Source organism: Haemaphysalis longicornis, unplaced genomic scaffold (genome assembly GCF_048455015.1).
Source record: "Haemaphysalis longicornis isolate Haplotype H1 unplaced genomic scaffold, Haemaphysalis longicornis Haplotype H1 scaffold_3, whole genome shotgun sequence".
NCBI lineage: Eukaryota > Metazoa > Arthropoda > Arachnida > Ixodida > Ixodidae > Haemaphysalis > Haemaphysalis longicornis.
The window spans coordinates 25,650,307-25,675,519 of NW_027526335.1; the positions used below are offsets into that span (position 1 = coordinate 25,650,307).

General features: G+C 49.5%; 1 protein-coding gene across 1 annotated transcript in view; it reads left to right on the forward strand.

Moving 5' to 3' along the window:
• The window catches only part of LOC144174169 (lysosome membrane protein 2-like), a 90,342-nt gene that overhangs the window by 48,490 nt on the left and 16,639 nt on the right, over window positions 1-25,213 (forward strand). The window contains exons 2-6 of the mRNA XM_077702675.1: window positions 1,282-1,439; window positions 13,782-13,926; window positions 15,863-16,102; window positions 23,814-23,905; window positions 24,833-24,882. Coding sequence (XP_077558801.1) covers window positions 1,282-1,439; window positions 13,782-13,926; window positions 15,863-16,102; window positions 23,814-23,905; window positions 24,833-24,882 — 685 coding nt within the window. The remainder of the gene's footprint in view (window positions 1-1,281; window positions 1,440-13,781; window positions 13,927-15,862; window positions 16,103-23,813; window positions 23,906-24,832; window positions 24,883-25,213) is intronic.

Here is a 25,213-nt window from a genome sequence, read left to right on the forward strand (position 1 = left end):
TGTGCTTAAAAAGAAGCGGCGGGTTCAATAAATGGCCAGCGTACTGGAGGTGATAATGATGTGCCGTCTCCACCTGCAAACGTAGGGCAGGGCGGGTTAATGGTCCCTCATATTTCGCGCCTTGTCCTTCCGTTAGTTCGAGTACAGCAAGGAGAGGCGCTTGGCAGCTGCCGTTCACCTAACGTTTCGGGGGCCCTTGAAGGCGGCTTCCCGGAAATAACACAACGCTCGTTAGCGTAGCGTGAAACTCATGAGAGTGTCAATTCGGCACACCTTCTTGCTCATTCAACCTTCAGTTGCGGTGTTTAATCTCCTGCACGCGTCGCCTTGTGCGACCAGGAAGCACTGAAAAATTCTGCGGAGAACAAACAGATAGGAACGGGCGGTCGGTGCCAAGCGTCCCTCGTGGCTGGGTTTCCCATCGCCCGAGCCAATTTCGCCGAAGAAAAACATCTGCATGCCCGATGGTGTGACCACAGAACGCAGAAAACTATAGGGTCGCAGATACGGGTTATTTGACGTAGGCTTGAACGCATTTCTTCAGTGGATAGGAGCGGCGAAAAATTAAACTAAGCAATTCTATCGCAAATTCAGCGAAGACAGTGGGCGTGTGCGGGTCAGGTCATGCGCATGAGGTACAACAGGTGGACCATCCGTTTAACGGACTGACACCGTAAACGCAATAGAGTCGGCAAAGCACTCGATGGAGGGATGATGAGCTACGGAAATTGGGGGGAAAAGGGCGGGCTCAGCTGGCACTCGATTGGCGCGGCTGGAGAGCTTTGGGAGACGCCTTCGTCCTGCAGTGGACACAACCAGGCTGCTGCTGATGATGACGATGAATTCCCTCGCGCCGTACCGGATGTTTACGTTATTTCTTGATTTTCTTTTTAGGTTGTAAAGGGGATCATTTTTATTTACTGAGTTGATTAGCTTATTTGCTTGTTTACTCGTCTACTCGTCGTTTACTCTTTCATTTAAAAAAAGAACTCAATAAAGAAAGAAAAAAAAGTGCATACGTCAGACCAGGGGCATACTCAGTACATATTCAGTGATACAAAAATCTTCGGGATACATGTGGTAGCATTGAAGCCAGGCAGCCTGCAAAGCCCCGTTTTGCTTTTACGACAACGTTCCGCAATGAAGCAGTAGCGCGCTGTATTTCTCCGTTCCGAGCTTACGAACCTTTTAAGTCAGTTTTGAATTTTTCAACACTAACGAAACGCAAGAAGAAGCTTCCGTTTGTGGTAATTAACCTGTTTGTATTCGCCTTTTCTGCAGCAACTCCAACTGAGGGAAGGATCGGAGACGCTAAAGAAATGGAGCAACGTGAGGGTGCCCATCTACATGTCCTTCCACTTGTTCAACATCACGAATCCCGAGGAGTTCGGGGCCGGCGAGAAGGCGGAGGTCAAGCAGGTCGGCCCGTACGTCTACAGGTAAGCCGAGAAGGCCTTCAAACCCAAACCGCAGACGGATCCGAGAACGAACCCACGCGACGATTTCTCGAGCACCAATTAAACCCATCTACGAACGAATCAAATGTATACCAGTACGTGGTTTATGAGATAAAGGTGTACTCCTTCTTCGCGATCGATTAGTATATTGTCTTACCTAGAACCGTTCCTTTTTCGCAATTTTCGAGTAACCGTTTTGACACAATGGAAGTCCGGTTTCCGGTGAAACCGGACTTCCGCGGAAGTCCGGTTTCACGCAAATCTTGTGAGAGATTTTTGGTCGACCAACTGGTCTATGGGGAAATGCATTAGATTTTTGGACCAGACGCCATCGGTCCTACTAAGAAAGCTTTCGCTTTAAAAGAACTAGGCCTGAGGAGGAGACTTCTTGAATGAACTGAACGCTTGAAGAAGTACCAGCGACGGCACATGAGAACTCAAAAAAGAGAAAAGTAAGGTCACAGACATTCGAGTGCGGAGGGCAGTATTGGGCGATTCGGTAATCTATCTTAAAGGAGTACTGACACAAGATTTCGAAGGCGAGATAACTTGGGCGATAGATTGTGTTGAACACACATACATCACCTGCAAAAAGGCTTGGAACATATATTTGTAAAGTGTGCGTAACGCAGCCGAGCGGCCAGCGGAGGTCCTCGCGAGATCGACATCTACTTAAACGTGGAGTAAACAAACAACATCTCACGTCACGAGTTTGTGTTGACCGATTCCGCACTGCCGGCGTTTCTCGCCGTCTCGTCGCTCCGATCGGAGGTCGGTGCTTTTGCTCTCGAGCTGCAAACGATCCGATCGTTGGCGGCGGAGGCGCCGGGATTTTGTTCGCCCATCGGGCAGTTCGCTGCGACCTGAGTTCTACAGCGTTTCCAGGCACTCTATTTTTACTCGCCTTATTACAAGGGACGCGGAAACGCACCGGGCATACGACAGGCGCACTGCAGGAGCCGCCTATATCGCCAGCATGGTCGCTGTGCGGGTAGTGGCGCAGGCAGGTGCAGGTAGCTCGAGTGATAGCTTGCATTAAAAATCGTCATATGCACCGCTTACGAGAGCGGTAATCGAATGTCCTAAATATTTGGCACTCATGGCGCAAACAAAGCTGGATCGAGATACGAGGAAGGAGGTAATGATGGGATGGGATGGCAAATTGCATTAAAAATCGTCATATGCACAGCTTACGAGAGCGGTAATCGAATGTGCGCCGCCATATTAAGCCTAACACCTGTAGGCGAACCTGTAGCAGACCGGCCGGCTGCTCCCAGCGCGCGTCACTATCCGTGCCGGTGCCAGCCTCGTCCCCTTACCACGGCGCCAGGTCAGCCAGGGATCGGTATACGTACCATGATATCACTACGCATTGCCGCCTCTCTCGCCGTCGATACCCTCGCGCCCACCCTGAGCTAACCAACCATCAGGAGTGCTTATGGCGACTCTGCAGACAAACTCTTTCACCTCTCGCACTTCCCCTCGCCGAATTGTCCACTCTGTGGGGGTTCCAGCCACGCTGGCCCACTCTATGTGGGCCTGTACTCAAGACCCCTTTCCCTCTATAGTTAATGAAGGGCAGTGGGAGGGAGCGCTGGGCAGCTCGGACCCAGAGGTCCAGATAGTTCTGGTCACCCGCGCTGACAACGTCGCCGCCGGCCTCAAACCGATGGCCGTCCACACCGCTCCCATGAGCATGTCTCTCTCTCTCCCCACCCACTGTCTCGAGCGTCGCGTGTCGTTCTCTAAACGCGGCAGCAAACTGCGCTCGCCGCGCCTACATCACGTCCATGGTCGCTTTGTAATTAAGCGGCTCACGAAGTCAGTAGACTCAGTACGTAGGGGCATTAGCAGAAACTGCCGCCGACGCGGAATCGACAGTGCTAAACGGCAGCTCTGCTCTGTGATATCTGTCCGACAGTCCCGTGGACAGCTTTGTTTATACAAAATCCAACCTTTCGCCGCACCCGCTGAAACCGATACTGGGACTGGCCGCATTCAAAACGTCTCTAACTAAACAACCGTCGTGAGCTGAAGCAAATAAGGTTTCCACATGTGATAAATAGATCATTAGCTACTTATCGCAAAAAAAAAAAAAAAAAACAAGATTCAAAAGTTTTGTGTCAGTGCCCCTTTAACAAGTGGCTATGGCGTTGTGCTGCTGAGCCCAAATCCGCGAGTTCGATTCTCGGCCGCTGCGGCCGCTTTTCTGATGGGGGCGAAAAGCAAACACGCCCGTGTGTACGAGATTTCGTCGCACGATAAAGATCCCCAGGTGGTAAAAATTAATTCGGAGCCCTCCACCACGGCGTGCCTCATCGCCTGTGTAGCGTCGGCGCGTTAAACCAAATCCATCTTAACAATGCAGCGCAACAGAAACAAGGAATGCAGCCATACGGCTACAGAAGAGAGGCCTGCTTTCTCTGAAACTCCAACGTTGAAGGAGATACACGCCTGAATACAACAAAAATTATGTCCTTCCGTACGTACATCATGACGTAACTCCACCAAAATTGATAGTTTTTTTCTGTCCGAGAGTCTCAATCCCGGCTTAAAAAAATACATGTATTGAAAGCTGCACCTACAGCTGAAATCGCTTCGTGCCTTTTTAAAGCTGCCTCTAGGGCTACTTCAGCTTTTCTCGGGCATCCCTTTATAATGCGTATCATTATTTGGTTGGTACGGGATCTGGCTTCTCGGAGGCTTCGGACAAGATTTTCTACCGCGCTTTCGTGCAGCGGGGCTTTAGCCATGTAAAAAAAAAAAAAAAAAAGACGTGAAGCTTTAGAAGAAGCGTGTTGGTGTTTTGTAAAAAATAGAAGGAGCATAAAGGGCACGAGTCTATTGCTCGCTTGAACATTGTAAGAACAGCGCGCCGACGCACTAAGTGCCCAGCAGGGAGGCTGCTTAAGAGGACGTGTCAAAAAGAAAAAAAGAAACGTTCGCTGTGCTCTGGGGGGTTACGTCCCTGCTTCGTGCTTTGCATTAACACAATGCAATTTATGGCGAAAGAGCTGTTGATAGATCACATGTTATAGCAGTTGGTTGATGATAAACCCCATACTTGCGGCGTGGCTGCAACGAGCACTTTTAACTGCAGAAGATTTTCTATGCGAGTTTTTTTTTAAAGTAAACAACAACAACAAAAAAGAGCAGACTTTCTTATGTTCCCTTCGACTGCCAATACGCAGAGCTATGTGTGTGATGACCGGGATGTAACTACATTGATTTAAATATTCGTCTGTTCCGTAGCCCGGAAGTTCTGTAGCCCCGGAGCTTTAGCACGACTGGAGAACGGCCATGACCTTGAACTTTATAAAGCAAGTTCTAGAAACCAGACGGATAGCTTTCTCAGCGAACCGTGCCTCGCGCACGTAGCATACCGCCGCACTCATCGAAGTTTGATGCTGACTAAGAATGACGGATAGCCACTTTTTCTCAGGGCGGAAAGCGACGCATGGCAGAGCGGGCAGGGGATCCGCCATCGCTCACGGCTCTGTTTTCGCGACGGTCACGAATACGTGACGGCAGTCGTCACGCGTGCACGACTCGCCCTAGAGGCCCAATGACTGATGAGTGCACGCGCTCGTTCATTATCGGTTTATTAGACTCGCGCTCCCGTGCTCGATGATGGTTGGGGATGATGGTACGAAACACTGCATTGCATATAATGCAGTATGCAGTATTGGTTCGATGTACCACTGGTCATCATTTTACCTGGCCTTTATCACTAATTCATAACGTACGCTGTTTGGTTGATTTATACCTGAGAGCGGCGTCATTCTCTGTGTTTTTTTTTTCTCCTTTTTTATCATTATTTGAGGCCGGATGTCGTGCCGATCGCTTGTAAGCGAAGGGGGAAAAATTGGCACGTATTCCGAGCAGTATAGCTACGTAACTCTGGTTAGCATTCCGCCTGGGGGAAGAGAGGGAGGGGGATGTGGAGGCCATGGGGAGAGTGCATCGCGTTACGGACGTCTAGGGCCGGACGCGACCGAACCGTGAGGGCGTATTCGTACACATGTTAGCGCATTGAAAAATAAGCATACATTTCCGTTTGCAATGACAACTGTCTGGGAATGAAGCCGCGAGAAGCGACCTTATCGGAGGAGCAGTTTTTCCTCCAATTGTCAGTTGGAATCGTTGCCGACATCGTCAAAGGCTTCTAGCCGAATTGATGCCGCCTCGCACCGGTAGTTGGGACGCATCGAGGCGGGCATAATTTATCACGCAATCGTCGCGCTACCGAGTCCGCGGAAAAAAGAATCAATGCGCCCGTTTCCCTTATTAGCTTTTACCGATGCGCGTGGATCACTTCGTCTTGCCTCAGCAGGTTCTTTCAGACCCCCCCCCCCCTCCTCCCCGTTTGCTTACGCGCGACCTTGAGAAGGCACGTGTGCAAATGGCGCTTTCCATGGGGACATATCGAATGGCCTCCGCGTTTCCCATTGAGCCTTCGAACAAGCAACGCGAGTTGTTGATTGCCGCAGCTGTCAAACTTCACGGGCCGAACCGTACTATTTGTGCACGCGCTGATTCTACATTGCATCAATTAAGCGGCGGCTAGAAGCAGCTGCACGTGTCGTCCCTAAAATGTTTTGTAAGACAGGCGACGTAAGTTTTAGTCAATAATAATAATAATGCGACTATACCCACAACAGGTTTCCCATCGACTACCAACCGCTCCCGACCTCCGCTGCGCGAACACTCTGTTTGTAACCGAAATTACCCTATCTCATCTCTCCATCGAATTATACGGAATTATCGGTCTTCTCCGCACTCCGCTCCTCACTCCACCAAAACGCCTTTCTCTTTTGTGTGCACGGCAGGGTAAAGGTCGGAAACTGATACGAACAAAATTTGGAGCTTAATAGTACCGTCAATTATTGAACGTATTAGCAGATTTAATGGTCGGCACCGTCAGCGATACGTCTCTGTGCACATCTGCGACACGGGCTTCCGGGCTATTCGAAGTCCGTTATTCCGTGCTACTAAAATTCGCTGTATATACCACTCGGTCTGTTTGATTGATTTATTATGAGGTTTAATGCGCCGCCATTAGACAGGCGATGAGGCGCGCCGTAGTGAAGGGCTCTAGATTAATATCGACCTACTGGGGATCTTTAACGTGCGCCAAATCTCATACACAAGGGCGTTTTTGCTTTTCGCCTCCATTAGAAAAGCGGCCGCCGCGGCTGGGAATCGAACCCGCGTTCTTGTGCTCAGCAGCACAACGCCATAGCAATTTAACTGAGCCACCACGGCGGGTCACTCGGTTTGTTGCCGGGTGGTATACCGTGACCGGTTCTCCAGTCTGCTACGTAGCTTTTTGTGCAAAACGTCCTTGTACGTTAAGAACGTCCAGGTTTTACGGTCAGCCTGTTGACACATTGACGATGATATTTTTCGGCTTGTGAATCACAACGCGGCATCGCAGAATCATACCGTGCTACAGCCATATGCGGTCTTGTTGGCCGGTCGAATTACACTATAATCCGGCCGATGCCTCAACTCAAAATAGAATTTAAAGCGAAACGTGGCCAATTACATGACTCACACTGTACAGTTGAAAAGCTTAGGATCTGTTGAACTGTCAGGACCACTTTAACGTGCAGTAAATGTTTTGTGCTCACTGATTGGTGAGAGCTTGGAGATTTGAAGGCCGTGGGATAAGCACGTGCCACAATAAGCTCGCGGGGATTGTCACGGCCAGTACGCTTAGTTAGAAAACCGGATTATGTAAAAGGGAATGGACGTAACTGGCTGAGGCACAGAACGCGGACTATACAGAGGCAAAAAGTGGAGTGTGCGCCGAGACACGGACAATAAGCTGGAAAGGCAAAAAGCTGGTACAGTGGTGATATGGGAAAACTTTGAGGTAGAGAGGGAATTATGCTGGGGGTGAATGGGAGTGGTTGAAAGCCAGATGGCAATCGGAAACTGATAATGGGCACGGTGAAACGTGGTGTACGCAGGAAATGCGCTGCTTTGGAAACCCCGAATCCTTCAGATGGCGGTAACATAAGCTCGCATCGCTATAGTTCAGGCACGGAATCGAGTAATTCCGCAACAAGAAAAAGAGGAAAGAAAGCAGGAAAAGAAAGGCCTCGTAACGCATTCCGCGAACATCAAAGGAGAAGCTTAGTAATTACTCAGCCCATAGGCCCTCCTCTCGGCGCAGATTTTTTTCCTCCTTATTGCGCGCAATAGTAGTGGGCCCGCGCTACTGCGCTTACATTCATTACGCCAGTTGCGCCGCGACATGCAACGTAAGTAAAATTCCCTGTGTGCACTCGAGTCACAATGGTGGCTGTTCAAAGCTACCTACTCTAAACTGCATACTTTTTGTCACCATAGTGGAACCTGTATTTTCGCAGCTCGTAGCGGGAAAATCTTGTTTACTTTAACTGCATTGTTTTCCCCCGAAGATCAAAGCTGAACACCGAACACGTTTTAACACGAAAGTGTTTTATTCCCGGACACAAAGATTTTAATGACGTAATTTCCGTCACGAAACTGACGACAGTTCAACGAAGCAAGTGGACTGTAAAGGGTGCACCTTTGCACACAGGGCATTCGTGCGGGGAAGCAATCATTAGTACTAACGAGTACGTCATACTTAGGGTTGGTTGTTTTCAGGTTTTATATTTTAACACAAAAGTGTTTTATGCTGGTATACACCTAGATTTGACAGACGTCATATCCGTCATTTTATGCCGGTATACACCAAGATTTGACTGACGTCATATCCGTCACGAAAATGACGCCAGTACACCTTTGCCGAAGCGACCCGCCAGCAGGGCGTCACTCGCCAAGCACACCCACAAGACAGCCGCCGACCCGCAAATATTGTTCAGCCGCAGACTTCACTGCGCATTTAACTTTCGTGTCTTACCGATTCCTATGACAGAGAAATCAACCATAGTTTTTTTTTTTTTTGTGTGATTGTGCAAGGTTAGTTAGGCTGGCTGGCGCATTTCAAATGCAGAACGAACAGCGTAAGGCGGGGGACTGGAGAATAGGACAAGCCTGGATACTGCCTCGTGTCGTCTCGATTTATGGCTCCCAGTCTTGCATTGTTGGTTCCGCACGTTTCTTTCATTACAATCCCAAGGTCAGCCATAATTGATAAGAAATGGGGAAAAGCGGGATAAAGAAAAGGTTCCATAAAGAATTACCCGCGAACCTTCAGTATAGACGACAGAGACGTGCACCGCAAATGTAGGAACCGACCAGGAGGAGGAAATATCTAAACGCCTTAACGAGAAGACATCACACCCGGAAGCCTGCTAATGATAGGAGGAAAGTAGTTAGACGTTCGTCCGTTACACGGCCGGCTACGCGTGCGCGGTCATCAAGAATGCGCCTGGTGTGGGAATAATCGCGCGGCGGGATGTGAGGGCACAGCCGGCCACGTTTGTTACAATGCCTCGGGAGCGTCGACCGACGCTGTTACACGCCTTATCACAGCGGAAAGCGTCATATGAGCGAGAGTAGGCTCGTGCGAGGAATTATTACCCCGGGCCGAGTGTCGTATTCTTGGGTGTTGCTCCGTACATGACACATTCTCTACCGCTCTTAATCAGCCGGCTCCGTCCATGGCTGGACGGGTACAGTAACGGCGGACGACGGTTTATGCGCAGAAATTGTGTGCTTTCCCTGCCTTACAGCGAGGCTGTATCTAGCTACCATAAGGCGGTGGCCGATGTCCGTCCGTCTACGCGTCGCGTCGGCACGAAAAAGTTTCGTCTGGTGTAACGAAGGTGTAAATATACTGCTGAATTCCCGTCTGCTCTCAATACACAGAGGTCGCGGGTTCGATTCCCGGCCGCGGCGGCCGCTTTTCTGATGGAGGCGAAAAGCAAAAACGCCCGTGTGTACGAGATTTCGGCGCACGATAAAGATCCCCAGGTGGTAAAAATTAATCCGGAGCCCTCCACTACGGCGCGCCTCATCGCCTGCGTTGCGTCGGCGCGTTAAACCCCACAATCAATCAAATCAGCTCTCAATACACCGACCGCACACGGGAGAGGAACTGACAGCTCCGTGTTTATCAGCTAGAATACAACTCGACTCCTTCCAAGTTTCATTCAGATAATTAGCTAGGAAGTATGCTCAATCGCAAATTACGAACAAAAGTGATTTGTTTCGTACTCAACTTCGACTGCGTCCCGGTCAACGCATACCGTTGCTCGAGATTCTCTGCTCGTCCATCTTCACAAAAAGGGAGGCCTGAGGACGACGCTTGTGCGTGCGCACACGCGTGCACGCACACACACGGACAAATGGTAATTTTCTCTCTTTTTTTGCTTTTGAATTGCCCCGCAATGAGCGCATACTCGATTACGACAATACAGATAACAGGTATACCAAGGCGCTCGCAAAATCCCTGCCGCCGTTCAGCTGATAGACAGCGCAAATTCATGTGCCGTGCTTTTAAGAGCAGCCTAGCAGGCGACTTTTGCACTGTCGTGATCTTTCGGCGCGTGCGACTACGTATATGTTCTCTCGCTCATTTCGCCGCCTCATTTTACGCAGCGACGAAGAGCTGGCCCACGCACCGGTCGACGCACCCGCGATATTATTAAAGAATGTGGCCGACTGTGCACTCGCCAAACGGCGGGCAATTTAGAGTGCGGGTTGCTTGCAGGAGCGGGGCACCACTCACACGAATGGACGAAAATGTCAGACCGGGGACATTAGTGGGCAAAGACATCGCGGCGCCTTCGTGAGGGGCGCTGCCCTCGTGACATTCCAACGATAAATTGACATCAACATGAACTCCACGCCGCTGAACAATATATTGTAAAGAAAGAGGGGGGGGGGGGGGGGGGCATGGGCGTCATCTTCATAACTCATATCATATCTTTATGTCATATCAATGCCGTGATACTTAATTTTACGCCCAATTTTTCAGCACTACTATACTTAAAGTGGTCTCAGGTTGTGTGGAAGCTGACCTGAATTTGCGTTAAGAGACATCGAACACATCGAAGGAAATTTAATGTACGCAAATATACGCCAATTGGTTATTAAATGGCGCGCGCATAAATTTATGAAGATTAATTTGGTACTTTTGTGGAATGAGACGAGAAAATAGAAACCGTACGATTTAAGGAAGTTCGTAGGTAAACACGTGGTACTTCCATGATGCGCGACTCGCGAGGTCACAGCAGCGATAGGAAGCAATGCATGGCGACGGTACAGCGAGCTCGAATAAGGTGCAACTTTCAGGCTCATCGCAGTTCTTTCATAAATCATTGTCTGGAGTTGTTCAGTGTAATAGACCTTCATTTCGCACAGATAATATTAAAGGCGAAAGGTTGCTTTGTACGGAGTTTCAAGCTTAGCGCGTTACTTTGCCAGATTCCAGAGCCATGAAAAACATCCCCTTAAAATGCACGGGGAGTACCTTTTGACAGCAAAATAGACAAAAACTATTTACAGATTCTCAATACGTTTTTACAGTGTTTACACCCAAGTCGACTCCTTGCTGATATATGCGAAATGCCATTTTCATGGAAGAATTTCACTAGGTTCCTGAGTGGTTGGAATTTTGAGCGAGAAAGCTGGGGATGGATCACGAAAGAGCCCCGAGTAGTTGGGCCAAAAACTGGGGATTTATGTAACAAGGCTTACAACTATAAGCGTACGACGCAGAATAGGCTGTAAGCGAAACTCCTCCGCATCCGAATGATCAGCCACGGCTGCTTGTTGAGGACCGGTGGGAGTTAACAAAAGTCGTTGCGCAGGAGCCACCTGTCAGAGACAGCTCACGAGGACTTGTATGGGCTGCTAGCAAGGCGGCATCGAGGCCTTGCCTACTCACGGCTATAGTGTCCGTGATGAAAGGAAGTAAATAGCCGGGGCAAAAGCACAAAAGCTTTTAAAGCAAAGCTTTCTAGTTCTACTAGCCAACGGTTCCTTCGCGGCGTGCGGGACAAGAAACTCCTAACGCGGCTGAAGGGGGGAGGGCGGTCTTTACTCACAGTGTAGGTGGCGCGGCGAACGCGCGCTATTACCCAGCGTTCCCTGCGCGCCGGTGGGGTCGACGGTGGCAACCATTCCGTCGGCGTTTTCGTCTGCATTAGCGACGGTTGCTTTGCGCGTGTTTTGGCGCAGCTTCGCGTCCATTGCGCGCTTCCTTCGCACGGCTTGATTAACTTGTTCGACAGCACCTCCTGGGTAACCCGGACCCGACGGAAGTAAGGGGTCACACGGCAAAGATACGCTAAGGATTGGTTTGCAGGGCGGAAAAACAAAATGTAGAGACCACGTACGGACATCTGGCCGCTAGAGAACCGCTACCAATTCGTTTGTGTTTTAAGAGGTATTGCAAAAGGCGAAAGGAGTAACTGGTTCTGATAAAGAGCGATTATAAGAGTTCCAGCAGCTTTCTCGCAATTCTCAAACTTACTAAACTAACTAGTTTAAATCGGTATAAATGGGATTCACTAAGCTCACATGCCGCATTGTTTCGGTGTCTGCGCTTGTGTCGCGCGGTGGTGTAGCCCCGAGCTAGCACATCACGATGGCTAGGTTCCGCTGTCTCACCTTTGGAAAGGCGCTCCTCTCCATTTTTTTTTTCTGCCGACCCACAGCTGGACTACAGCGACGGAGTCCGCCGCTCTAGCCCGGCCGTGGCCGACGCTGCTGCGTTCGGTATGGTGCCCCCGCGAATTCCAGGTAACGGCTGGCCGAATCTCTGGTTTCGCACTTTGTAGAGCTGCATGTGCGAATTCAAGTGACGTCGCATGGAAAATTGTTGTGGGTGTCGTTTAAAGCTTTGCTTTCCAACCACCTTCACAGCGTGGATTGGAGCCAATTTTTTTAGCTGAGGCCATCTTCGCATTTTTACACGTCCAGTGCGTGCAAGCGCGCGCGCTCAGTAGAGATTTTTAGCGTAGCGGCGAGTGTACGCTACGCTAGCGGCAGAGGGTAGAGTTTCCCGGGTGCCCGGGACGCACCCGGGTCACCGGAACAAATGCGCAGGCAGGGCGGAGCGGGCCGCCCGTCACCTGAACGAGCGCGCATATCCCCAGTCGGGTCCCGGTGCACGCCGCCGCTAGCGTATATACGCTTGCCGATATGCTAAAACACTTTAGTTACAGCAGGGAACCACAATAGCGACAATGCATGCTACTGTTTGAATTTAAACCTGCCCTGCCCGCACTTACTAAAAAAAAAAAAAAGAAAATCATACCCTGGTGCCGCGCAGGCCTTGAGAAGGTCTAGACAGGGTCTGCACCCTAGAGTCTATAGGGTCTGGTCTAGACTCTAGAGAAGTGTGGTTTGCGAAGTGCTGATATATTCACCTTTTTCGTTGGCCGCGAGTCATTGCGAGGAGCAGCGCACAAAATGCGGTACCTTATTTGGCGTCGTTTCACGATATTCAGTTTTTATTCACCCCCCGCTGTCGCTTGCACTAGTAGTCGCGCGCCTTCACTACTAAGCGTTTGCGTACAGCCAGCTAGGCACTTCCTCATCAGATTTCATGCCACCGAAGTCTTCCTCGCGGACAGGTGCCGCGAGTGTCTATTTGTTGAAGTTAACAAAGGCTTGTTTATGGGCTAGTTGGTGTATTCCTGAATTCAATATTAACGTGCACTGCATACATGGAAGAGGGACGGGGACAGTGACAAGACAAACCAAACGATTGCGCACCATCGTTTGGTTTGTCTTTTCACTGTCCCCGTCCCTCGTCCAAATATGCAGCGCACGTGACGTTAATATTGAATCCATGTCTATTTGTTGTTGTTGTTTTTGTTTTTGTCTACACGCGTTTGTGGTTGAACATCGACGAAACTCTCGGATTGATTGATTGATTGTGGGGTTTAACGCGCCGACGCAACGCAGGCGATGAGGCGCGCCGTAGTGGAGGGCTCCGGATTAATTTTGACCACCTGGGGATCTTTATCGTGCGCCGAAATCTCGTACACACGGGCGTTTTTGCTTTTCGCCTCCATCAGAAAAGCGGCCGCCGCGGCCGGGAATCGAACCCGCGACCTCGTGCTCAGTAGCGCAACGCCCTTAGCCACTGAGCCACCGCGGCGGGTGAAACTCTCGGATGCTTCTAGAGGCAGCTGCGACGAAAGCCTAGCGGCAGCCTGTCAGCGTGAAATGTTCCCGCCTGCGCCGATTGCTGCGTATTCCTGGTCAATACTTGGGTCCTGTCACGCGCCAGCGACGGTGCAGGCATTGTAGACGGGGCGGAAAAGGCCGATGGCGCTTCGCATGACGGGCCGCGCAACGGCGCGTGAGGCCTCTTATAAAGGAGGAGGCGTCTCAGTTTCTTCTTCTCCCCTCCCCATTGTTCTGGCGCAGGGAGTACCGGAAAAAGGAAATCCAGGGCTTCGACAAGGAGCACAACACGGTGCAGTATTTCGACCGCAAGAGCTTCGTCTTCGAGCCGGCGCTGTCGGTCGGCACCGAAGAGGACCTCGTCCACGTCATCAATGTGCCCATCGTGGTGCGTCGCGCATTCCTATACACCGTTTCCTATTTAAATCTAGATAATATCTTAGCACGTTCTGGGCTGTGTTGCGCATGCGCAGTTTGGCGATCCTGTCGACTGCGCCAATTACATGGGCGCTAGCACAGCCCGATTATAAAATGGTTGCTTCCCGTAAACGCGGAAGTTTAAAAGGTCTATATGCGCGGGTGCGCCTCCCGTAGTTGCTGAGCAACTCGCGGGCGTTCAAGAATACTGCAGAAACGTCAGCCGCCACCTCTGGTTGTAGAGAAACTAGCCCATGGAGCCACCAAACGCTTATTCGGTCTAAATTACAATACGCCTGTTCAGTTTGGGATCCGTCCTTTCGCAATCTCATCAACACACTGGAAATGGTTCAAAACAATTCTGCACGTTTCATTTTGTCTGAGTTGAACCGAACCGCCAGTGTAACTGCAATGAAATCTACCCTGAACCTGCAATCTCCAGCAGTTCGACGTAAAATTTTCCGAATTTCTTTGTACCACAAAATATTTCATCACCAACACCTGCCCGATGAACTCATTTTGCCTCCATTGTACGTTTCTTCTCGCATTGACCATGCTCACGGGGTCGGCATAGCGTCGAGTCGAACGAACGCATTTTCCCAGTCGTCTCTTCCCCGGACATCCTTAGAATGGAATCGCCTTCCCTCACCAGTAGCAACCATTGTTAACCATACGCTTTTCAAAAATGTCATAGTCAACATTGTGTAAACCATTCCTTGTTGTGTGCAGTTATGTTTGCTGGCTGCGTTTTTTTCCTTCTTTTCTGCATAATTTTGTGTAAAGATGTATTTTTTGTGTATTACTGTTGCTGCTTTTTTGTTGTATTCATGATTGTTACCACTCCACTCTATAACGCCATTGGCCCTGAGGGTATTACTAATAAATAATAAATAAATAGGGGCTGTACGAAAATCAGGCTCATCCTGCCTACAGAAAATCTGCTTATAAACAGAACTGCCGCTGTAACAGGGCAGCCACCTCACGTTTATTACTATAAATTAAGTGGGATCAGTCAGTAATGAGCACTCTCATTGAACAAAACCTTTTGGGAGATAAACGAATTTTACTGAGAGGAAAATTTGCTGGGAATAGATATTACTCATTCCGTGTATTTATAGGTCCCACAGTTATTAAAAGTGTATATTTCCGGAAGTTTTCAGCACTTTTGCGAAGTTCTTAGTGCCGGGCGACTGTAAAAGTGAAAGTAAAAGCAGTAGCAAAGGTTAGTGTTGATTAGGGCGTCTATATTTCTTAATTTTTGTGACTTCTTGCACTTATTTCATTTCATGCGCGTTCGATGCCGACTAAGCTTCCTACCTATCTCCGTTAAGTAGTCTGCAGGAGATAATGTGCACATTCCGGAGCAGCCCAGTGGTTCAGCTTCACCACAATGCAGACAAGTGACCAATACATGCCGCTAACGAATAAACATAGACCAGTGACAGCGACGTGCGCACCACTTGACTCAAAAATGCGACCTGCGCTGTAGCACTGCGCAGTGCATGCATGATGCCACAGCGCAGACTCTCGCCACTCAGCTAAATTTCATTGATCACTTCGCGGAATGGTCAGTGGAGTGCATTGTGTTGAAGTTGAACAACTGGACTGCTTTAGAGCGTGAACGCAGAGCAACTCTGCCTCGCCCCGAATAATGCCCACGTGCGGGTCCCTGAATCCTGAGGAGTACCCGTTTAGGCGACTTCCCAAGTCCCGACCTACTAGAGCTCTATCTTCGGCAGCCCGGACATGGGTTGCTTCAAATCCCCCCTCCCCCTCCCCCCCTCCCCCCTCGCTCTCTCTCTCTCTCTCTGCTGTGGTGTGCGGCCACCAGACAGGAGCCAGCCTGCGTTCTTTTAATCATCATCTTCATCGTCGCCATCATCACGATGACGCGCTCTATTGCGCAGGCGATCTCCGCGCTGACGCGCCAGAAGGTTCCCTCGGTGGCGGCGCCCCTGGTGATGCCCGTGGTGGACTCGATGATCCGCAAACACAACGAGACGCTGGCCACGCGTCGCAGCGTGCGCGAGATGCTGTTCGGCGGATACCAGGTCAGCGTCATGCGCGACCTCGTCCGCCTCGCCAAGTCCTTCATGCCCACGCTCAAGAACCCGCTCAAGAACGACACCTTCGGACTCTTCTTCGAGGTGAGTACCCACTGTCCACGCTCGTGCTGTCCACGTCGTCCGTTTGTATTCCTTTCAAGTGTGTCCTTTGTAACCTCAAGCGCAATTTTCAAACATGAGTACCCACCTGCGCGTGCCGTCGGCGAATGCCGCTGCACGTGCGAATAAAAGTAGCGCCTGATTACTTTCTTTGCACCTCTGTTACGATTCACTGACAGCGTAATGGTAAGCCTCTCTAAATGTAGAAGGGCGGCATGCGTACTATAATATGTATTATTCGGTATCACACACCAGTCACATCATGACGTGAAAGAGGCTGCTCTTGATTTGTATGATGATAGTGGGAACACTAAGGTTGGGCACACTGGAAGGGGCTTATAAACAAGCAGTGCACGTTTGTTCGGCCTAAAAGAATATGCGAGAGGAGATTGTCTTCGGCGTAGTGCCTTAATCCTCGCGCAGTTTTGTTAAGTCCAAGTCTGCCAAAAGGAGCAGAACTATACTCGGTTACAACTCAAGAACGGCACCACCTCATGTAGTGTATCACTCCGCCAAAGCGCCGGACCCGTGACGTCAGTGCGCGCGCGTTTTGAAAGGGGTTTGTATGAATGCGTGATATCGTCTGCCTTGTCTCACGAAGTTTGCTTGTCGTCACTGGAGTCGTTTATAAGCATATTAAGTAGAAAAATCACGCGAACGGCTCACGCCACGTTCAAAATATTCCCAGTAACGCCCTACTCGCGCCGCGCGGAGAAACATCCGGCTACGGTGATAAGGCACAGCGGCAACTTCCGGTGCCGTTCTTAAGTTGTCACCGAGTATAGTGTCCTAAACGTACAGTAGACGATAGGTTATTTGCTGAAACGTCCCATAAAGAATATTTATCACGAAGCAAAACCGATGTATCGGTGCACGTTAAATATTCCCAGGTGGTCTAAATTAAAAAACTACTCCGTAGCTTTCCACTACGGCGCGCTTCATAGCCCAGGTGTAGCGGCGGCACGCATCCCTCCTCCGCAGCCTCCTTTCAAAATTAAAAACACCAACATTAGTAAAATTGACACTGAAGGAAGGAATGAACAGATTTCACCACCTGTGCATGCGTACTCCTGTTTCCGCGTTTTAATGCGAAAACAATAACCCATTGAGCGAGACCGTCCAGAGCCTAGCGCCTGTAGCAGCAAAACGGCCCCTAACTTCCCACCGTCTGCGACGCATTCCGTTGCACGTGCTTCGCATGAAGGAAAAACGAAGGAGCGCGCACTGATAGGCCACGCCTGGGCATGCGCAGAGCCTCCTGTAAAGCTGAGAGTGCGGCGGTTGCTGTGGCCGCCGTTCTGCGTCCTGCGGGAGTTACACGCCAACAGGCACGCGTCGCGCTGGCCTCACCCAGTGCCGCAACAGTCACCAGCGAGCGAGGTCGCTCTTCGCGGAAGTACGTACTATATATACCGCTATGGAATCTGAAGCATACACATGGTAGGCGGCCGCAATCTCGTCAGTGGCGAAATGTGACCGTCCACGTGAGCACCGAGCAGATACTTCGCAGCAGAAGTCGGAAACATTACTCGCAGTCCTAAACTCGAAGGAGCACTCAGCTGCGTTCATTTGGACGTTAGTGCTTTAGCATTTCTACTCATAAGAAGGGCTAAGGCGTCCTCGGGGTTGTTATCTCTCAGAATACCGGGAAGTGTTCCTTGTATGCGTGACTAGCTATTCAGGGCGTTGCCTTGTGATTCCTGTCCACCGATTTAAAGTGGGGGGAATAACTGAGTCTTATCCTTGGCAAGCGTCCTACGGCGGCTTCATTTGCGAGCCGTAGTTTTCCGTTGACTAATTTCGTGCTTCAGCGGCAATGCTTTACTTTCTGTTTGGCCCGCAAGGGCGTCAGTAGGAATAACCCTTCGTTCCACGTACAACGCTGACCCTGAACCACAACAGTTGGTGTTGTTCTTGCGTGCATAAAAGAGGTCGCTGCCGCTCAGGTATGAGCTGGCTGACTTCTTTTACGTACTTCTTTTTCGGTCCGAATAGGGGCCATTGAGGACGTAAGAGCAATCAGTGCGAACACGATTGCTCTTCACTGCTGTAGCAACATCCGAAGGGAAGGCCGAGCCACGCAAACACGTGCTTGAAGGTGAGCACACAAACTCGACAAGCTCGGCAAACACGTATACACTCCGCGACTTTCTCTGCGAGGCAACCGGCGACTAATCCATGCTGTCGCAATCGCCGTGCAGTCTCTTTCGACAGCGTCATTTCTTAGCCAGGAACTGTATATAACGCCGTTTGGGCGCGCCGTTTCCACGGTTGGTTGACCCTGGGCAGCGGTCGCCTGTGACGATCAGAGCCGAATCGCCCTTGAGGCACGCAGACGCGCGACAACGAAGGTTGCGCACGAGGGATGCGCCCGCCTTTTGTGGCGACCTGCACGTGAGGTCCTTACAGCTCGCGTCCTTCCCTCGAGCAACCCTCGGCCTTGTTACGCACACCTTAACCTATTCACAGGTAACGGGGGACAGACGGTAAAAGTGTGACGAGGACTGTGTTTCACCTCGTTCGTATCCTGTCCCTTGTGCCGATGTGAACGCGCCGAGAAGCAATTCGGAGGACTGGGGAAGCATTCCTTCTTTGTGGTACACTGCGGTGACTACAAATTGTGTGCTGTAATTACGTCGTTACAGTCTCTCGAGCGCCAAATGAATGGCGTTTTGATTTTAGGGGCGAAGCACCTTAGGACCTCGCTTTGTCCGGGGCTTGGCGTCCGTGTACACAGTGTTGCGCATGCGCGAGGAACATCGGATTGGATTGGACTGGATTGAAATTGATTGGATTCATCATCATCAGCCTATCTACGCCCACTGCAGGGCAAAGGCCTCTCCCATTATTCTCCAATTACCTCGGACCTGTGCCTACTGTGACCAATTTATCCCCGCAAACTTCCTAATCTCATCGGCCCATCTAACTTTCTGCCGCCACCTGCAACGCTTGCTTTCTCTAGGGATCCACTCTGTTACCCTTAATGACCAGCGGGTATTTTGCCTTCGCATTACATGCCCTGCCCACGTCCATTTCTTCTTCTCAATCTCTACTAATATGCCCTTAACACGTGTTTGTTCCCTGACCCACTCCGCTCTGTTCTTGTCCCTTAATGTTACACCTATCATTTTACGCTCCATTGCCCGCTGAGTCGTTCTCAATTTAAGTTGAACCCTCTTAGTCAGCCTCCAAGTTTCTGCTCCGTAGGTGAGTGCCGGTAAGATGCAGATGTCATACACTTTCTTCTTCAGCGACAATGGTAGGCTGCTATTCATTATCTGAGAATGCCTGCCATATGCACCCCACCCCATTCTGATCCTTCTAATTATCTCTGCCTCATGGTTGGGATCTGGGGTCACAACTTGGCCTAAGTAGATATATTCGCTTACCACTTCCACTGCCTCGCCACCTATCCCAAACCGCTGTGCTGTCCCGAGGTTATTGATCGTTACTTTAGTTTTCTGAATATTAATTTTCAGGCCCACGGTTCTACTCTGTTCGTCCAGTGCGGAAAGAATGCTTTTCAATTCGTCCCCCGAGTTACTTAGCAAGGCAATGTCATCAGCAAATCTGAGGTTACTGAGGTATTCTCTATTAACCCTTGCTCCCACCTGTTCCCAATCCAACGTTCTGAATACTTCTTGTAAACATGCTGTGAATAACATTGGAGAGATTGTGTCTCCTTGTCTGACACCCTTCCTTATAGGTAGTTTACTGCTCTCCTTATGGAGGATGATGGTAGCTGTGGACCCATTGTAGATATCGTCTAGTATTCTTACATAATGCTCATCTACCCCCTGGTTCCGTAATGCCTGAATGACTGCTAGGGTTTCGACCGAGTCAAATGCTTTCTCATAATCTATGAAAGCTATATATGGGGGTTCAGTATACTCAGCGCACTTCTCTATCACCTGATTGATCGTGTGAATATGGTCCATTGTTGAATAACCTTTACGGAACCCTGCTTGTTCTTTAGGTTGACTGAAATCTAAGGTTGCAGAAATTCTGTTAGCGATTACCTTGGTAAGTATCTTGTAGACGACTGAGAGTAAGCTGATCGGCAGGTAATTTTTCAAGTGCTTCATGTCGCCTTTCTTATGGATTAGGATGATGTTCGCGTTCTTCCAAGACTCCGGTACCAATGCGGTCATTAGGCATTGCGTATACAGGTTTGCCAGTTTTTCAAGTACAATTTCTCCGCCATCCTTCAAGAGGTCTGCTGTTATCTGATCCTCACAAGGTGCTTTGCCCCTTTAATTTCTTTCAAAGCCTTCCTTACTACTTCTGTCCTTACTAGTGGGATGTCTATCTCCTCTGAACTACTGTCTCGTTCGGCATTATCCTGGATGTCCCGGCTACTGTGCAGATCCCTGTAGAACTCCTCGGCCACTGTGACTATTTTATCCCTATTTGTGATGGCATTGCCTTGCTTATGTTTAAGTGCATACATCTGATTTTTCCCCACGCCAAGACGCCTCTTCACAGCTTTCAGGCTACCTCCGTTCTTTACAGCGTATTCGATCCTCTCCATATTATACTTCCGTATGTCAGCTGTCTTACGCTTATTGATTAACTTCGAAAGCTCCGCTAGTTCTATTCTGTCAGCTGCGGTAGAGATTGTCATGGTTTGCCGTTTCCTAATTAGATCTTTCGTCTCCTGTGAAAGTTTGCCAGTATCCTGTCTAGCCATAGTGCCCCCGACTTCTCCTGCACACTCCGTGATAATACGTGTAAGGTTGTCGCTGGCTTCCTGTGTCGTAAGCTCGGCTTCCTCGTTAAGAGCTGAATATCGGTTCTGCAGCGCTATCCTGAATTATTCTACTTTACATCTTACGGTTAGCTCATTTATCGGCTTCTTTCGTACTAGCTTGTTGCGGTCCCTCCTCAAATCTAGCCTAATTCGAGATTTTACCATACGGTGGTCACTGCACCTTACCCTTCCGAGTAATTTTACATCATGCACGACGCCAGGGTTATCGCAAATTATGAGGTCTATTTCATTTTTATGCTCCCCATTCGGGCTCCTCCAGGTCCACTTCCGACTCTCCCGTTTACAGAAGAAGGTATTCATTATGCGTAGGTTATTCCGTTCTGCAGACTCAACTAGTAGGTCCCCCCTGCTATTTCTACAGCCCAGACCATAGTTCCCAACTGCCGTGTCTCTAGCCTGATTCTTGCCTACTTTAGCATTGAAGTCCCCCATAACTACTGTGTTTTTACTTTAGCCATTGCCGATTCCACATCTTCATAGAAGCGTTCCACTACTTGGTCGTCGTGGCTGAATGTGGGCGCGTAGCCCTGCACCACCTTGAGCTTGTACCTCTTATTGAGCCTAATTACAAGACCTTCTGCCCTTTCGTTAATGCTATAGTATTCTTCTATGTTCCCAGCTATGCTTTTATTGACTAGAAGTCCCACTCCCAGTTCTCTTCTGTCCTCTAGGCCCCGGTAACATAAGACGTGTCCATTTTTCAGCACCGTAAAGGCTTCGCCTGCTCTCCTAACCTCGCTAAGCCCTATTGCATCCCATTTAATGCCCTCTAATTCCTCGAACAACACCTCGAGACTTGCTTCGCTAGATAAGGTTCGCGCGTTAAACGTTGCCAGCTTCAGATTCCATTGGCGGCCTGTCCGGATCCAGGGATTATTAGCACCCTCTGCTGCGTCACAGGTCTGACCGCCGCCGTGGTCAGTTGCTTCGCAGCCGCTGGGGACTGAGGGCCGTGGGTTAATTGGCGTATTCATTGGAGGTTGTGGCCGTTACTACACCAGGGTGGCCAATCCTGCTCTGGTGAGGGAGTGCATTACAGGCAATGGTCGCCGGGGTCAGGCCGCACCCCAAGCCCTTTTGTGCAATTCCATCAATACGCGGATTTTTTTTTAATCCGGTGGGAATTGTCCGGCACCGGAATTCGAACCACGGTCCTTCTGCACGCGAGGCGAATGCTCTACCTCTACGCCATCGCTGCATTGGATTGGATTAGATTAAATTGAATTGTACCGGATTGGATTGGAATTGTATATACTGTACACACGCGTTATCACTCATTTACATGCGCGAGTGGGCATTGCCATGGGTGATTTACGGTAAGAACGATCCCCAGTCCTTCGCCCACTCGCCATGATTCACTTCGTGGAGATGCGTGAATTTTTTTAGCCACCTCAGTTCATGCGGTTTAACGCACCGAAGCTGCACCGCAGCTAGGCGTGACGTAATAGGGGGCTCCGGATTGATTTTGGCCACCTGGAGATCTTCGACGTGCGCCGAAATCTCGACACGCCGGCGTTTTCGCCTCCATCTGAAAAGCAGCCACCGCAGCCGGCATTGAACCTGCGTCCGTGGGCTCAGCAATTTTTATTCCTTGAGCATCATCATTCCAGTAGGCTTTCTTTGCGGGAAGTTGGTGTATGGGGAAATTCGGTCAGCTCACGCAACCTAAACACAAGCCTACTCGAGTCGACATTGTATATTATAAGAATATTGTTAATTCAGAATGAGGTATTGGGAGATATACTCGGGAACAAGTTAAGAACGGCAATAACTCATGTACGGTATCCCTCCGCCTAAGCGATGGTCCCGGATGTCAGCGGGCGCGCGCGTTTTGAAGGGACATTGCTATGAAAGCGTTATATCGTCTACCTTTTCTGACGTAATTTTTTTCGTCGCTGTAGTAATTTAAAAGCATATTAAGCACAAAAAAATCGCGGAAACGGCTCGTTCCATGTTCAAAATATTCCCTGTAACGCACTGCTTGCGCCGCGCGCAGTAACGCCCGGCTGCGATGATAAGGCACAGCGGCAACTTTCGTTGCCTTTCTTAAGTTGTAACCGAGTATAGTATTGACTGAATAAACGTTCACAGTGCTCATTAAAGTGACGCCGAAGGGAATGTGTATAGGTGACCGGTAAAAAGCGCAAAGGCTAATGGGTACATTGATAGTTTTCTCCCGCGGAATGCCGCAACTTCTGGTTCTCTCCTGGCCTCCCGTCGCCGTCGGCTTTCATGCGCGTGTGTTCTTGTTGTTTATCTGTTTCCACCGGGGTAAAAAACGCTCATGCATCGGGAATTCCATAAATGGCAACGATTGACCCTACTAGGGGTTTATCTGACCGGTAAGCGCCCTGTGACGAACAAACAACACGCACACGCGCACGTGAAAGCCGCCGGCGTACGGGAGAGCAGGACAGATCTCGAACCTGAAGTGGCGGGAGCAGACGACGTACCCGTGAGCCTTTGCGCTTTTTACCAGCCACCTATTTTACCAGGCATAAGTAATCGGGATTTATAAACGTCCTTGGGTTCTGAAAGAGGAGAAACATTGGAGGACATCCCTGGGACAAGCGCGGAAGAGATGCGAGGCAGACATTGGTGGTCATTATGCTATTCGTTGTAACGAGTACACGAACGATTAGGGCGACAAGACGAGAAACTAAAAGGTGTTGAGCGGTACTGGTGGGTTGGGCTTCTCGCCCGCCGTTTCTAGAAAAAACTTGTTAGTTATAGAAACATGGCTTCGACCGTTTGTACTGTTCTTAGACCAAGTACAAGATTATTCCAGTGCCGCTGTTGTGGGAGCGGTGACCAAGCGCGTTGGAGATCCAAATATTACGATCGTTTTCAAACTTGCGATTGTTGCGTAACAGTTGAGGTTATTTTACGTTTCCTCTTCTTTCATTCTTTTTTCGCCACCAGAAAAACAACAGTCACGACGGTCTGTACTCCGTGTACACGGGCGAAGACGACCCCGCGAAATTCGCCAAGTTGGTAATGTGGAACAACCAGAGGTGCGCAGTTTCCGCTTTTTTTCAATCCTGCGTGCTTTTACGCTATTAGAGAGTTTTAGCAGTCCGTCTGTTCTGTCGTGTACGTAGTTACCGTGTTTACCGGGACCCGAATGCGCCTGCGCACGCGGAAGGGAAAGGAGGAAGGGCGAGGAGGCGCGGACATGGCGAAGGCAGGCCCGCGGAACTAGCCCCCTCCCCCCCCCTCCCCCCTACCGCGGCGAATGCGCAAGTGCCCAGACGTTTCCCGTTCAACACGGTAACCACGTACAACACGGAGCATATGGAGTGCTAAAACGCTCTATTGTCGCTTTGTCATTTCCGTGGGCGTCAACCAAAGCCTGAGGTTTTTACTGACGAAAAGGGCAAATAATAGTCTAACATATCAACTTCTGATCATATTTAACGATGTTGCCGCCTTCTGTTTTCAGTCCAGATGATTTCTAAGAGAGAGAAAAATTTGGGAAAAAAAAAAAAAAACCGAGGTAGCGCTTGAAAACCACTTCATGGGGGATGTGGCAGCATTGAGCAATGTGTGATAAAGTTGTGATTTATTTAATAATTGAGATTCGTCCCTGAAAAGTATCTCGAACAATTTCTAGTATACCCTTCGATCGGTATAGGAAGGAACTACACTACTCCCCTCTCAGTTTGAGATTGTAATTACCAAATTGATTTCTGATTATGCGGTTTGGAAAACAAGCCCAAAGTAGTATCTCTGAGTGTAAACAGCTGTGTGAGCATGTAAAAAATAATACCGCCCAAGGGAAAGACAGAATGGGGGGGCGTGCAAATGTTTATTGCCTATAGTTCGTTGTGGAATAGGGAATAAAGATGGATAGAAGAATGAATAATTTTGGCAGACTATAAGCACTATTTCTTATGGAATTCTCACTGAAATTGACTAGCTGCGCATTTCATATCCCACAGCAATCTCACCTTCTGGAAGGGGCCCACGTGCAACATGATCAATGGAACAGGTGAGAAATTATATATTTGCGAACTGTACAGGGTTTGGAAGTTTTGCCCCGCTTTGCGTATTTTTTATGACTAATTACTGTTAACCTGAGCTTGCAATCTTGAGAGATGGCTAATCAAGCATTTTGAAGTCCTTTATCTTGCTTGGTTTCTTTTTGTCTCTTTAGGTGAATATTGTCACGTATTAGGGCTTGACGGTTTCTTTCGGAATTTTAGTGGAATTTCGGGAAGCAAAAATGGCTTAAATTTTTCGCTTCAGCAACACGACTGGAGCGGAATCGTGTGTTTTTCTGTTTATGCATTCCAAAAATATTCCGGTTAAGTGGAGCATAG